Source organism: Apodemus sylvaticus, chromosome 16 (genome assembly GCF_947179515.1).
Source record: "Apodemus sylvaticus chromosome 16, mApoSyl1.1, whole genome shotgun sequence".
NCBI classification, from domain to species: Eukaryota; Metazoa; Chordata; class Mammalia; order Rodentia; family Muridae; genus Apodemus; species Apodemus sylvaticus.
The window spans coordinates 60,277,072-60,291,982 of NC_067487.1; the positions used below are offsets into that span (position 1 = coordinate 60,277,072).

The 14,911-nt window shown below is 38.5% G+C and overlaps 1 protein-coding gene across 2 annotated transcripts in view; it reads left to right on the top strand.

The window, feature by feature from the left end:
- Positions 1-14,578, top strand: part of Gtf2h2c (GTF2H2 family member C) — a 30,980-nt gene extending 16,402 nt beyond the window's left edge. For both annotated transcript variants that reach the window (XM_052159543.1, XM_052159544.1), the window contains exons 14-17: positions 276-378; positions 1,152-1,191; positions 3,765-3,876; positions 12,296-14,578. In XM_052159543.1, the coding sequence (XP_052015503.1) occupies positions 276-378; positions 1,152-1,191; positions 3,765-3,876; positions 12,296-12,309 (269 nt within the window). In that variant the 3' untranslated portion in view covers positions 12,310-14,578. The remainder of the gene's footprint in view (positions 1-275; positions 379-1,151; positions 1,192-3,764; positions 3,877-12,295) is intronic.
- The last annotated feature ends 333 nt before the right edge of the window (positions 14,579-14,911 follow it).

Genomic DNA, 14,911 nt, shown 5'->3' on the forward strand with positions numbered 1-14,911 from the left:
TGGGTCATGTATTTAGTGACAGATTGAATTCTATCCTGAAATCTTTTTTTAGCTACAGCTAAAACAATGCCCAGGGTCCTGCTCATCTTTGAGTGCTGGATATGTAGTATGGTGGCAGCTTCTCTAGTGTGTGTGAGGCCCTAGATTTGATCCCCATTGCTAGAAAAATAGAAATGAGAACACTTGAAAGTATTTTTCCTAAGTATATCTTTTGACTTCTTAGCCTTTGTCTTTATGATGTTAGGCTTATTAATGTTTCTGACATTATGCATTAGGTCTTACTTTGGTGTCTGCACCTCATTTGGCAAGATCTTACCATCACTTATTTCCTTTGGATGCTTTTCAAGAAATTCCCCTAGAAGAATATAAAGGAGAAAGGTATATGAATTTTGATTATATATCACAGTGGTGAACTAATAATTGAAACAACTCCTTAAAGTCATATTAATTTGTAAAATTTCTAATGTAGAAAATAAGATGTAGAATACTCTATGTCTAGCAATTTGTTTATTTTCCTAAACTCAGATATTTATAGTTAAGAGTAAATATATAATAAAGAGTAATAGTAATAAAGAGTAAGTTAAGAGTAATGATATATATTGGTTTGGTGGGGAGCAGAAACTGGGGTGGGGGCTAGAAAGATGGCTCAGTGATTAAGAGTGCACTGCTTGTAGGACCCAGGGTGGGTTCCCAGCCCCTATGTAGCTGTCTGTATTTCCAGCTCCAGAAGAGTCTATGCCTATGTTTTCTGAGTCCTTTAATAAAATGGTCCTGCCAGTGGCCAGTTTTCAGCTGTCAGTAGTTTAACAGCTACTCCCCAAATTTATGAATCTCTTAAGAGCTGGCCTTCTTTGATACTACTGAAGAAGAGTCCAGCTGAATGTAATCAGGAACCCGTGATGATTTTCTTACTGACATTTCCAGTAGTAAAAGCTGAAGTGGAAGTGGTCGATTGATTATAGATTTTTAGGAAATGAATCTTGACTATTTTTTAAAGATTTATTTTATGTATATGTGAGTACACTGTTGCTCTCTTCAAACACACCAGACTCTCTAAGACACTCCCTAAAAGTCACATGTAAATACAGTTATTTATTAAATTATTTAAATAAGTGAAAACTAGAAAAATGATTCTCAAACTTTTTTTTCAGATTTTGTTATGGATGCCAGGGGGAATTGAAAGACCAACATGTAAGTTTATTGGCTTTTTCAACATTAATACACAAGAAATAATTCATAAATATTGAAACAGTGACACCATGAGAAGTTATAAGTAGATTGTTGAAGGCTTGTTTCCTATAAAGACAATAAGTAGAGGTAAAATGGGAACAAAATGATTTAAGTAGTTTTGTCATTCTCATTCTTGTTTTACTACAGAGAGATTTTAAATACTTTCCAGTTTTTCAAGCAAAATTACATTTAGTTTAGAAATACTAAAAATAAAGTATTACACTTTAGAATCTATTTACTATAACTTATTTTGAAATTAGCATTATAGTTTCATAAATAAAAAGTTGTGCCAATAATAAAATACTTTAAACTGTTTTTGAAGACAGAGCCAGGTGCAGAGGCTTGTATCTATATTCTCAGCTACTGGGATGGTAGGCAAAGAAAAGAGGTGAGCCTAGGAATTGAAGGCCACCCTGGGCCGCATAGTGAGCTCTCATCTTCCAACAAGAGTTTAGAGCTGGGCCTAGCTCAGTGCTGAGATCACAGGCTAGGGCTACTGTGCACTCCTTGTTCTCACAAGTGAAGCAGCTTTAGGAAGGTCAGTATAGTAGCAGGTGTGCAATGTCCTGTATGTTCAGGAGACTGAGGCAGGAGGATCTTAAGTTCAGGACCAGTCTGGACAATGTAGTCCTAGCTCTAAAACAAACAAACAAACAAACAAACAAACAAATAATAATAAAATAAATAGAGGAAAAATGGTTCTCTTTTCATTAAATTTTATATGCCTTGGCACTGGTGGGGTATCTCACCTACCTAACATGCATGAAGCCCTGGATATGAGTCTCTAAGTTGAAAAAATAACCTTTTTATATTTTTCTTTGTCATAACTAGCTCACCAAAACCACTTTAGAAAATCATTTGGCAGTATTAAAATTTATTATCAATTTACTCTCATTTGAGAATATAATGTATCAGAGTATGAGCCCATGGATGCCACAGTGCATGGGTGCAGGTCAGAGGACAATGTTTGGGAGCTAGTTTTCTCCTTCAACCTTTATATGAGTTCTGGGGATAAAACTTCATGCTTGCATGGTAAAGTGCGTCATCCTTTGAGCTCTCTTCATCCATCCACCCATCTACCCGTCCACCCGTCCACCCGTCCACCCGTCCACCCGTCCACCCGTCCACCCGTCCCTAAATACACAGTCAAAGCGTGCTCTGTTGGATTGCTGTGTGTTTTCAGGTTTGACCATTGATATTAGGAACCTGTTGGGAAGACTATTTCTCCCACTGCCAGTGTCCCATGGTATGGCTGAGGCCGCATGGGCTTCCCCATATCCATGTTAGCATGTTTGTTGTCCTTGTTCATGTTTAGGCAGTCACAGAATCAGACTTGATGGGTGTCTCTAGCATTCCTGAGAGACACAGCCTCACAACATGCTCCCTATTTCTCTGGCTTTTGCAACCTTTTTTTTTTTTCCCTCTTTTGCAATGATCCTTGAGCCTCAGGTGCAGGGTGTAGATATGTAATGTAGATGTGTCACTTGGGACCAGGATCCACAACTCTGCATTTTGATTCGTTGTGGTTTTCTGTAATGGTCTCCATCTTTTGCAAAGAGCAGTTTCCTTGATAAGGAATAAAGACTACTTTTCTGTGAGTATAAGGACCAATATTTAGAATCAAGTTAGTGTTTTTTTCTGGCTTAGTAAAGTCCTGGAGATAGTTTCTCCTCCATGATCCAGGACTTTACAAACTTTAGTAAACTAGTTGGCTAGTATTTTGAGTTCCTTCCTGTTGACTGGGCCTTAAGTCCAATTAGAGAGCTGTTGATAAGCACTAAATTTATGTGTGCCATGACTGCACCCTTAGGGCATCCTGCCGTGCTGGTCATGTGCTGTTACAGCTGGGTGGGACTGTTAGCTGCTTCCCTCCTTGGAAGCCTGCGAGGATCCTTGTGGTACCAAAGCTAGTCTTCAGGGAGGACACTTTCAGGTAGTTTCCTGAGTACTAGCTTTTATGTTACCGGCAGGCTCCATTTGTCAGTTTTAAAGAATGCATTTTTACACATTTGAAATGCAGTCATTTTTTAATCTGTGTGTTATTGTTCTAGAATATTAGCCCATATATGCAATACTGATTAAATAATGTAACTTTTTAAAATTCTTATATTCCTTATGTGTGTCATTTGACAAACTGTTGTGTTTGTTTTTTTGCCGCCGCCCTCCCCCCCCCCCCCATAGTCTTTTACCCCAGGCTGGTCTGGAACTTGATGTGTGGCCTAGGAAGACTTTGAACTTATGATCTTCCTGCCTCTACTTCCCAAGTGCTAGAGTTGTAGGTGTGTACTTACCCTCCCAGTCTGTGTGCCACATACTGCAATTGAAAGGCCATTCTCTTACTCTTTACTCCTAAGGGTTGGCATAAGAGTGGAAAAAATGTATGAGGTTTGAGGAAATTGTGTTAGATTTAATATATTGGGGTAAATAAAGTGTGTAGGAGACATTGAAGCATATAGAGAGCAAGGCAACTGAACTGTCTTTTGGCCATGCTGTTCTTAACTTTTGGAAACTAATTTTGTTCCTTTCCATTGCAGCTCTATGTTTGCACAGTGTGCCAAAATGTTTTCTGTGTGGACTGCGATGTCTTTGTTCATGACTCTCTCCACTGTTGTCCTGGCTGTATTCATAAGATCCCAACTCCTTCAGGTATTTGATTCCAACACGAAGAACACACACGTTGAGTGGGTTTAAAAACAAAACAAAACTTGTAACTGTAAATAAAATCATTCTTTGAATAAATTGATTCTCTAATTAAAACATGAAAACATTTTGAAAGAAGATCTGATTTAAGAAACTTTTAACTATGAAAACATAGTATTTTTATTTGGACTCTATCACTAATATGCATTAAAAATTTAATTAATTTTGTTTTCTATTATTTTGAGCCATTTTTATTCTAACTCATTAGTATATATAAAAATTACTTATAATGATTAAATTGATGTCATAATCTCCATTTTTTTAGTTTAGATTTTTATTTACATGCATGTGTGAGTGTCTACATGAGTTTGTTTACCCTAAGTATAGGTACCCACAGGGGTCAGAAGAGGGCATCGGATTTCCTGGAAGTGGAGTTAAAAGACAGTTGTAAACTGCCCAGTGTGGGTGCTGGGAAGTGAACCCAGGTCCTGTGCAAGAGCAGCAAATGCTCTTAATCACTGAGCAATCTGTCCAGCTCCAAAATATACTCTGTTTTTCTTTTTTTTCTTTTTTAAAACTGAAAACTGTGTGCTATCATACAAAAAAACAGACTTTATTTTGGGAAATACATTTCTAATTATGGCAAGCTTTACTTTCAGAAATAAACGCATAGAACAATATATTCTAATTCACACTTACATTACCTGGCATGCTGAGCGTGGAGTGTTCTTACTCTTTGGAGGAGTGCCTTCTTTACACTGTCAGGGAGGGACCAGGCTTGCTGCCTCTTGGAGGGATTCCAGCCACCAGTCATCAACTTTGCCGAGTTCTCCTTTGTCTTTAACTTCCTCTTTATAGTGCACCTTCAGCTGATCCTTGCAGCCGCCCTCAGTTAGTTTAGATTTCTGCTAACTTGCAGTCAGTCGCTGCTCTCCTCTGCTCGCCTTGTTCATCTGGCTAACTGCCATCACCTCGGACAAGGGCCATCCCTGCCCTGACTAGGTGACCCTTTTGCTGACTGCCCTTGACTACCACACAGTTCCCAAAAAAATGCACAAACACAGTTAAGTGACCAGAGTCCAGGCTACTGGAGGTTTCTCTCAGGATTCATATTCACTGAGTCTATACTCAGTGATTCTTTTTTAAAAATTGCTTTTAAATTAAAAACAATTTTTTATTATAAAAAAGCATTGAAGCTGGGCGGTGGTGGCGCATGCCTGTAATCCCAGCACTCTGGGAGGCAGAGGCAGGCGGATTTCTGAGTTCGAGGCCAGCCTGGCCTACAGAGTGAGTTCCAGGACAGCCAGGGCTACACAGAGAAACCCTGTCTCAAAAAAAACCAAATCCAAAAAACCAAAAAAAACCAAAACCAAAAACAAAACAAAAAAATCCCACTGCATATAAGTTACCCGCCCCCCCCCAAAAACAGACTCAAAGACTCTACAGCTCAGTGAACTTCTTTACAATTTGACTAGCTAGTTGGAACCGAAGGTATAGAGCCTCCCACTGGATTTTATCCTTAACTATTGAATGCGTTTTTATGTATGTATCCACTCTCTAAACTAAAAAAATCCCTGACAGAGTTGGAACTAGAGAAACAGTTAGCTTTTCTGTCCTTTCACACTTTGAAGTCATTTCCTGCTTGCAGTCCTTCCCCATCCTCTAAGATTAGGCTTTTTTCTCTTTCCTGTATGTTGTACTGTCCCCTCATATACATTTGTTCATAGGTACACATATATTATTGGCTTTATTTTGCGTATGAAGAGCATGTACCTTTTTCTGAGGTCCTGTGGTCTCACTTAATATTATACACTCTAAGTCCATCCATTTTTCTGTAAATGTTGCAATCACTTTGATTTTGGTTGTGTGTGTGTGTGGGGGGGGGCGTTGCAGTTGGGGGTGGCTGTCCTGGGACTCAACATTGACTAGGATAGCCTTGGACTTAGAAATCTGCCTGCTTCTGCCTCCTGAGGATTAAACGTGTGCACCACCATTGCCTGACATAATTATATTTTTCTTTAGAGCTAAATAGTAGTCCATTTTTATTTGTATATCACATTTTTATTATCTAGTCATATGTTGAGGGCATTGAGGTTAATTCTAATTCTTTGCTGTAGTGAATAAAGCAGTGGTAAACATGGGAAATGTCTCTCTGATAAGGCTCAAAGTTCTCTGGGTATGTGTGAGGTGTAAAATAATGGAATCATACAGTAGCTCTAGTTTTAATTTTTTTTTCAAGACAGAGTTTCTCTGACTCCTTTGGAATTTGTTGAGCTTTGTAGACCAGGGGGACCTTGACCTCACAGAGATCTACCTACTTCTGTCTCCTGAGTGCTAGGCATGTACCACCATATACCAGGCTGCTATTTGTAACTTTTGGAGGACTATCCAAACTTATTACCACAGTGGCTGTATTATTTTTCACCCTTACCAATAGTGAATAAGGGTTTCTTTCTGTCTATATCATTTCAGCATTTGTTAGATTTATTGATGGTAGCTCTCCTGGGGTTATATGATATCTCAGCATTTGCCTTATGATTGGGAATATTCAACACTTTTTAATAAAAATATTTATGGCTCTTTTGAGATAGTCACCAGAGAAGACTGCTCAGACATGGGCAGTATTTATTTAAAGACTTTATTATCCAGCTGGGTACAAATGGGGGCTCAGGGACCCAGTGCAGCACTGAGCCTTTTTCAGGATGATCTTTTAAACACAAAACCATGGTGGATTGATATACTTCAGTTAACAAGAACCAGAAGCAGAACTGAAGAAACTAAGTACTGTGTTTTGAGACTTTCCCAGGAATTCGATGGATGAGGCCTTTGTTTTAGTCTTGGCAGATGGAATTATCTTGTTAAATGATGCAGGAAGACTCAGCCCATTGTTGGTAGAACCGTTCTCTGGCATGGAATTCTGAATTAGGTAGATGAGCATAAGCAGCAAGCTAGCAGGCAGCATGGGTGCATTTATTTCTGTCTGCTCTTGACCATGGGTATGGTGTGACCAGCTGTCTCAAGCTTACCACCTGGTGATTTCCTTGCTGTTCAGGACTGACATTTTAGCCAGATCCTGGCTCCCTTTGTTTTGCTTTCTGTTGGAACATTTTTATCATCTCAACAGAAATGAAATCAGAACAAAGACTTAAACTCATTGTCTGATAGAAGAGATAGTTCAGTTTTGGATTTCATTTCCATGTTTGATAAGGTTAAGGTGAATATTGTCATAATGCTTCAAAAGGAATTTATTTTTTTCATAATAGAGGAAAATATTAAATATTGTGTAAAGATTACAGAAGTAGAAGCTAGGTGTGTTTCTTAACACCTTAAACATACATGTTTAGTGTGTGTAAAGGCCTAGTATCCATTCCTAGCACTGAGAGAGAGAAACAGAGGCAGAGAGACAGAGAATGGTAATTAAACTTGGGTCTTTAATTTCCTATTTCCTTCTTGTAACGTCATAATATATTAATTTGATGTTCTTTTACTAAATGTGTACTTTCTTGGGGAAGGGGTCAAGTATTAGGGACCAGAGCTTTACTCATGTCAAATGTGCACATTTTCATTTCCTTTTCTCTAGTGCTGTAGTTTAAACACAGCCTCCTGCATGCTAGAGAAGCAAGCACTCTATCCTGAGTTAGCCCTAAGCCCTTCATATTCTTATCATTCAGTCTGACAATTTTATCTTTTAATTAAATTAGTCTATTTACACTTTAGTATATAAATTAAATTAATATGTAGTACAATAAACATACTTAGTACCCTTATATTTGTGTGTATGTGTTAATGACTGATAACTTCAAGAATCAAAATATATATTGTTGTGGTATTGGTTTAAACAATTATATCTTCTGAATTGTATTTTTAAACTTCCTAAATTTTTCCTGACTAGTTAGAAATCTGTTGTTTTTATTCTTTTAGTGGAATTTCTAAACTTGAAATCCCTAGAATACAACATAAGGCAAAGATAAAGTATTGTTACTTTGTTTGAGAGGTGCTAATCTGGGGATGATGTTGAGGAAGAATAGGAAAAATGCTAGAGGAAATACTGTGTTAGCACAGTGGCCAGGCTTCATGACAAGCTGTGAGTAGATTGTAGGCACTTCCTAGCAAATGTGCCTTCTTGGAATGTGCAGTTATAAAGAGGGCCACAAAGAAATACCTGAGTAGCCCATTAAGGGAGAGAAAAAGTAATTGTCTGTCCATCCGTCCATCTGTCCATCTATCTGTCTGTCATGTGTGGAGGTGGAGGTGGTGCATGCTTGCCTTCCTTTGCATGTTGGAGGTCAGAGAACAACTTACAGCTAACAGTTTCATCCTCCACCATGTAGGTCCAGGGATGGAACTCAGGTTTTTAGGTTTGGCAGCAAGCCATCCTGCTGGTGTGAGTCACCACACCTAGTTTTATGTGGTGCTGGAAATGAAACCCAAGGATGTATACTTGTGAGTCAAGCACTCTCCCATCTGAATTACATGCCTGGTTCTCATTTTAATAGCGTGGCATTGTATACAGCTCTGAAAAGTGCAGTGACAACTCAGGACAGGTAGGCTTGGTGACTTCAGGTTGGACTCCTGCTAGCCAAAGAAGCTGAGCAAGGACAGCTGTGCTGGCGTCGAAGGTAAGCCTCAACTCTAAGAAAGGAGTCAAAAGAATCCGAGAAGGCTTCAGGAGTTTGCCTTCTGATCATCATAAATATAACAACCTAAAGTTAGTATGTCCCTTATTCCTCCCACAGACAATAAAAGGATCAAAATAACCTTAATTCATTTGACTCCTTCCTCAAATATAATTACTATATATTTCATTTTTTTCTGTTTCACAAGACATTAGTATACTTTAATCAGTTATCATTTATTAAGATGTAATATATTTACCACTTGGCTCTTCATTCCTTTTTTAAGGTCCATTTAAGATTTTTTTTTTTTACTTTAATCATAGTAACATTCAAAATGTAGTATATACTATATATCTGAGTGAGTAAAAATAATATAATCAAAAGAAATACTGGGAACTAGTAGATATCATTAAGTCCAAATATAAGATCAACAGAATTTATGAATCTTGAAGTAGATTGATCAATAAAAAAGAAGACCATATTACTAACATCCAAAATAAGCTGAAAGCTGATGAAATGGCTCAGAGGTAAGTGTCACTAGGCCTAGTGATCTGAGTTCAGTTTCTGGGGCTCACAAGGTAGGAGGGAAGTGATTGCTGCAAGTTGTCCTCTGGGGTCCACATATGTGCTGTAGGAAAAAGATAAAAGATGATCTAGGTAAGATGGTGAACTCCTGTAATTACAGCACTTGGGAAGCTGAGACAAGAGGGTTGCTTCTAGTTCAGGGTCATCTTGGGTTAAGGTAAGACCTTGTGTCAAAAAAACAAGACAGGAAATGAGAGATATAATTCTAAAATGTCAGAATTTACATATTCATCCCCCAAAGATTTATTCATCTCCTAAGACAGTGTAGTGACACATGCCTTTAATCCTAGCACTTGGGAGCAGAGGTAGGCCTGGTCTATATAGTTCCAACACAGCCAGGGCTATGTAGAGAGACTGTTTAAAAACAAAGACAACAAAAAAAGCATCTCCTCTTTTTACTAATTCTCAGTTTCTGTTGTAATCCTTTTTAGATATGTTGTTTGACCTCAGCAACCCTTTCCCTTTATTTTAAAGAGACACACTATGGGCTGGTTATGGTGGCATACTCCTTTAATTGAACATTGGGAAGGCAGAGGCAGAGACAGTTGTATCTCTTAGTTTGAGGCAAGCCTGGTCTATATAGCAAGTCTCAAGACAACTAGATGTTTCAAGAAAGGAAAAATGATGGGGAAGAAGAGTCAGTTTTCCTTAAGAGTATGGAGATATGTCCACTGTTAGGCTAACCACATACCATTGGATGTTATCAAGAGACTTGTACAAATTAGCCTTGATGAATTATTTTAAAAAAAAAAAAAAGACACAAAGTTGAGGAGGGTTAAGGAGGTAAGGATGGATCTGGGAGGAGTATTTGGTGAATATGCCCAAATTGCAATGTATGAAAATTTCAAAGAATTAATTTTTTTCAGAGACAAAAATTGTTGAAACAAAGTAGTGCTTCAGCTATTCACTAAGAACAGTAAGCATTTTGCAAGATTATGACACAACTTTCTCCTTATTATATCCATGTTCAGGTCCATCTCTATAATGGTTAGAAAATTCATACCAGGAAGCAGCTTCCTGAATGTGGAGAAAGAAGGGCACTACCAGCCATTTGGGAAATATGTTAGTGGAATCTCCGGACCTTCAGTAAGTTACAGAGTTTAGGAGAAAGACAGGAGTTTGAGTTTTTAGGCCTTTGAGGTAACAAAGGGGCACAGGGCTAGTTAGCTTTCTGGGGAGTACTCTTAGTACCACCTTAACAGTTCTTGTGGGTTCAGATCTACAAGGACAGAGGACTCATTTGTTTGACTCTTCTCTGAGAAGAGGCTATTACAAGATGAACTATGGACTCTGCTGTTCACCTGTATGAATTGCTGCTTGAGTCACACCTCACAGCAGGATCCTAGAAACAATACACTTCATTTGTCATTTATTAATTTACTCAACAGACCTTATATATTGAGTTGAAGCACATTAGGGATATACATAATGAAAAGAAGACCATGCAGGTGCCAAATGGGAGACTTGTAAAGGTGTTCATATGAAAGTGCTAACAGTATGCCAAGTGTTAATGGCAATGGAAGGCAGGAGTTGTGCTGGGTCTAAAGAAGACAGTATAAGTGCCAGCAGGAGACCTGTAAAGGTGTTCATGTGAAAGTGCTAACAGTATGCCAAGTGATAATGGGGAGGGCAGGGAGGAGCTCTGCTAGGTCTGGCCAGGCTATATGCAGTGGTAAGTTCTTGAAAGTATTGGTCACATCTAAAGGAGACTGTTTCTGAGAGGCTGAGCATAGTAGGAGGGAGGTTGTCATTTTTGCCTCATACCTGATTGTGAGTTTTTGAATTTTATTCATAGGCATTTGCTCAAATAAGGAAAACTATTGGTTGGTTTCAGACTGTTCCTATCCAGAACCCCCTGCTCTGCTCTAGGAATGTAGTTCCCCTGTTGATATATTCTTTATTTACGTTTCAAGTGATTTTCCCTTTCCTGGATCCCCCCTCCCTGAAAGTCCCATAAGCCCTCTTCCTCCCCCTGTTCCCCAATCCACCCCTTTCCACTTCCCTGTCCTGGTATTCCCTGACACTGCTACACTGAGCCTGTCCAGGACCAGGAGCTACTCCTTCCTTCTTCTTGGGCATCATTTGATATGTGCATTGTGTCTTGGGTATTCCAAGCTTCTAGGCTAATATCCATTTATCAGTGAGTGCATACCATGAGAGTTCTTTTGAGACTGGGTTACCTCATTTAGAATGAAGTTCTCCAGTTCCATCCATTTTTTGAAGAATTTAATGAATTCATTGTTTCTAATGGCTGAATAGTACTCCATTGTGTATATATACCACATTTTCTGTATCCATTCCTCCATTGAGGGACATCTGGGTTCTTTCCAGCTTCTGGCTATTATAAATGGGGCTGCTATGAACATAGTAGAGCATGTATCTTTATTACATGCTGGGGAATCCTCTGCTGGTATATGCCCAGGAGTGGTATAGCAGGGTCATCTGGAAGTATCATTCCCAGGTTTCTGAGGAACATTGCTATATATTTTAAAAATTGATTTCCCTGATTTATGAGTCAGGATCTCCATATATTACCCAGATTGCTCTCAAACTCCTGGATACAAGTAATCTCCTTGTCTTGTTCTGAGTAGCTGGGATTATACATATTTACCACTGAGCTTGACTTCAAACCTGGTAATTTTTCTTTCTTTATGTATATGCATATATTAATATATGTATGTATGTATGTATGTATGTATGTATGTATGTATGTATGTATGGTAGGCTAGAGGACAACCTTGGGTGTCATCCCCCAATAATTCTTTGGCAGGTATTCTTTGAAACAGGGTTTGGAAATCATTAATGAGGTTAGAATGGCTGAAGAGTGATCCTAGGAATCCTGCCATCCCCAAACTAGGGTTTTAGCTTTATACATCACATCCAGTGTTTTATGTGGGTTCTAGGACATGAACTCAGGTCCTCATGTACACACACACACATACACACACACACACACACACACACACACACACACACAATGTTAAAATGAAGTCACACTAAAAATATACTTGTAAATATCTATCAAGGTACTGATATATAGGAAAATTATTGTAACTCAGTAATAAAAAGGTAATCTAATTTTAAAGTGAGTAAGATGGGTCTGGTAGTCCTGAATGTGGCACATTACTGGTAATAGTATGGCTGTGTAGGTGTGTTAGCTGCAGCATTGGAGGTACCCCCTTCACTGATGCAGGAACTGTTATCCCTTCTCTGTTTTCCTTTAGTGCACCATGATTGATCAGCTAGCTGAAAACAAACTGCTGAATTAAAGAAGTTTTCTTCTTATTGGATGAAAATGGAGATGACTGTGGGAACATGACAGCAAAGGAACTTGGCTCTCCCATATAGTCACTGACAAAACCCAACAAGCCAAATTTCAGGATATGACCAATGAGCTAGCACCATTGACATCCCAGAATTTTTTCTCTGATGGAAAAAAGAAAGAAAAAAGAAGATTGCGAATGCTGTACTTCACATGGTCTCTGCTTCATTTCTTCTTGCCTCTAGGTACCTGCTTTGAGTTCTTGCCTTGGCGACCCGCAGTGATGGACCGTTAGCTGTGAGCCAAAAGAGCTTTTCCTTTACTGAGCTGGTTATGGTTAGGTTTTATCACAGGAACAGAAAATAAACTAGGGCAGTGTGCATTTGAAAATGTTCTTTTTCATGTGTACACATCTTGCTTAAGAAAGTGGTGTCAAAAAACATTACTTTAAAACTCAAGGTGGGACAGGGTCTCTGCCTATAGGGATCATACAATTCGGGATGGAACTAGGGCCTTGGCTCCATTGATTTATTTAAGGACTTAGTTTTTGACTTTAGTGATCCCAGAGTTTACCTCAGTCCCTGGGCTGTGGCTCCAGTGGTCCCAGAGATCATCTTGAGACGTGACCTTTGATCTGAATCTGAGTCATCTGCGGGTTCATCTTAGGACACTTAGTACATCTTAGTTGTCTGTAGTAGTCCCAAAGTTTATCTTGGTAAAGTATCTTTAGCTCCAGGGGTCCAAGATGTCTGTACAACAAAGGGTTTTGGTTTTAGCAGTCCCTGAGTTTATTTATCTTCAAGTCAGACATTTGGCTATAGTAGCTCTAGAGTTCATCATAGGATAGGGCTTTTGGCTCTAGAGGTCTCAGCACTGACTGTTGTGCAAAGGCTTTGGCTCTAACGCTCTTAGAGATCACTATAAAACTGAAGTTCTGATTCTTCTTCTTAGTCAGAATTCAAGGTGAAACCGGCATTTGGACTCCAGCCCCAAGCAGATTCAGAGTTCAGCATTCCACTGGGGTTTTTACTCCATGTGGCCACTCTGGTGATCAGTGTGTGGTGGTCCTGTTATTACCCTGTCACGTCTAGGTCACCTCAGTAAACCTGCTTTGGAGTCAACAAGCTTCACCAGTCTTGATAGCTGAGATTCGTGAAGACTCACAGAAAAAAGACAACTCTATTCTAACCAGAAAGTTGGAAGAGACCTGAAAACTGTAAGATAAATCCAATCAACTAATACAACACCAAAAGAAAATTAAATGACAAAACAACCCATCACAACATTCATTCCAAGCCTCCCAACTACCTTATAATGGAAGCCAAAATCAATGAGATAGATGACATGTCTGAGAAAGAATCCAGTCTTAACTTTTTATAAGAATGCCTCAAGGAGAAGGATGAGTACATCTATCCAAAACTTACACAAGAGAGTCTACAGAGAGGATGAAAATTTAATAATTTGGAGGAGAAAGTCTAGTATATGAAGGGAAAACTCAGGAAGGGGAATTGAAACATTAAAAGCAAAATAGAAATACTGAAAGGGAAGGAAATAGTCAATTAAATAAAAACCACATTGGGAAGTATTGCCAACAGACAAGACCATGCAGAAGAACGAACATAAGAGATGAGAATACAAAGAGAAGACAGCTATATGAACAGACATATATAAGGAGAAAATTAAGCACGAATGATATTTCCATGAAGTCTGAGATGCATTTAGGAGGGCATGGTGTAGAAGGTGCAGAGATAAAAGGAATAGATAATGTTTAATGAAATACTAGAAATGTCTGAAACCCAGCAAATGAAGTCGATGTCCGAATACAACAGGCATTCACAATACTGAATCAATACACCTAGTAAAGAAATTCACCATACTTCATAGTCAATATGTCAGAAATACAAAGTAAATACTATTAGCATGGTGTGAGAAATACATCAGCTCATCTTGCCAAAGCAGGAATAGCTAAATAGATCATTTATCTGTACCCAGAAAAGCATGAACTGATATATTTGAAGTTCCAAAAGGAACTCTGAATCAAGAGTGATATACCCAGAAAAGTTAACTTTCACAGTTGATGAAGAATATGGATTTTTCAAGACAAACACAAATGAATGTTATTTATGGCAGTCAAACCAACATTGCAGGATGTTAAAGGAATACTATAGAGCACTGGTTCTCAGCTCTCCTGATGCTATGACCTCTTGGTGACCAATAACTATAAAATTATTTCATTGCTACTTCATGACTGTAACTTTGTTACTGTTATGAATCATAATGTAAATATTTGATATGCAAGATATCAGATATGTGACCTCTATGAAAGGGTCATTCAGCCACCTTTAAATGGGTTATGAGCCACTGGTTGAGGACCACTGCTATAGAGGGAAGAAGAAAAAAAGACAGTCTCTTCTATGATAGCACATGAAAGTATATGCTCCATGAAAGAAACATTAACAGCAACAACTTAGGAAAGAATCAAACATGTCCAACATAACAAAACAAATTCCCAAACTAATAGGGGAGAAAAAAGAAACAGCAGAAAAGTAAGACATTACTTAACATTCAGAGGCAATAG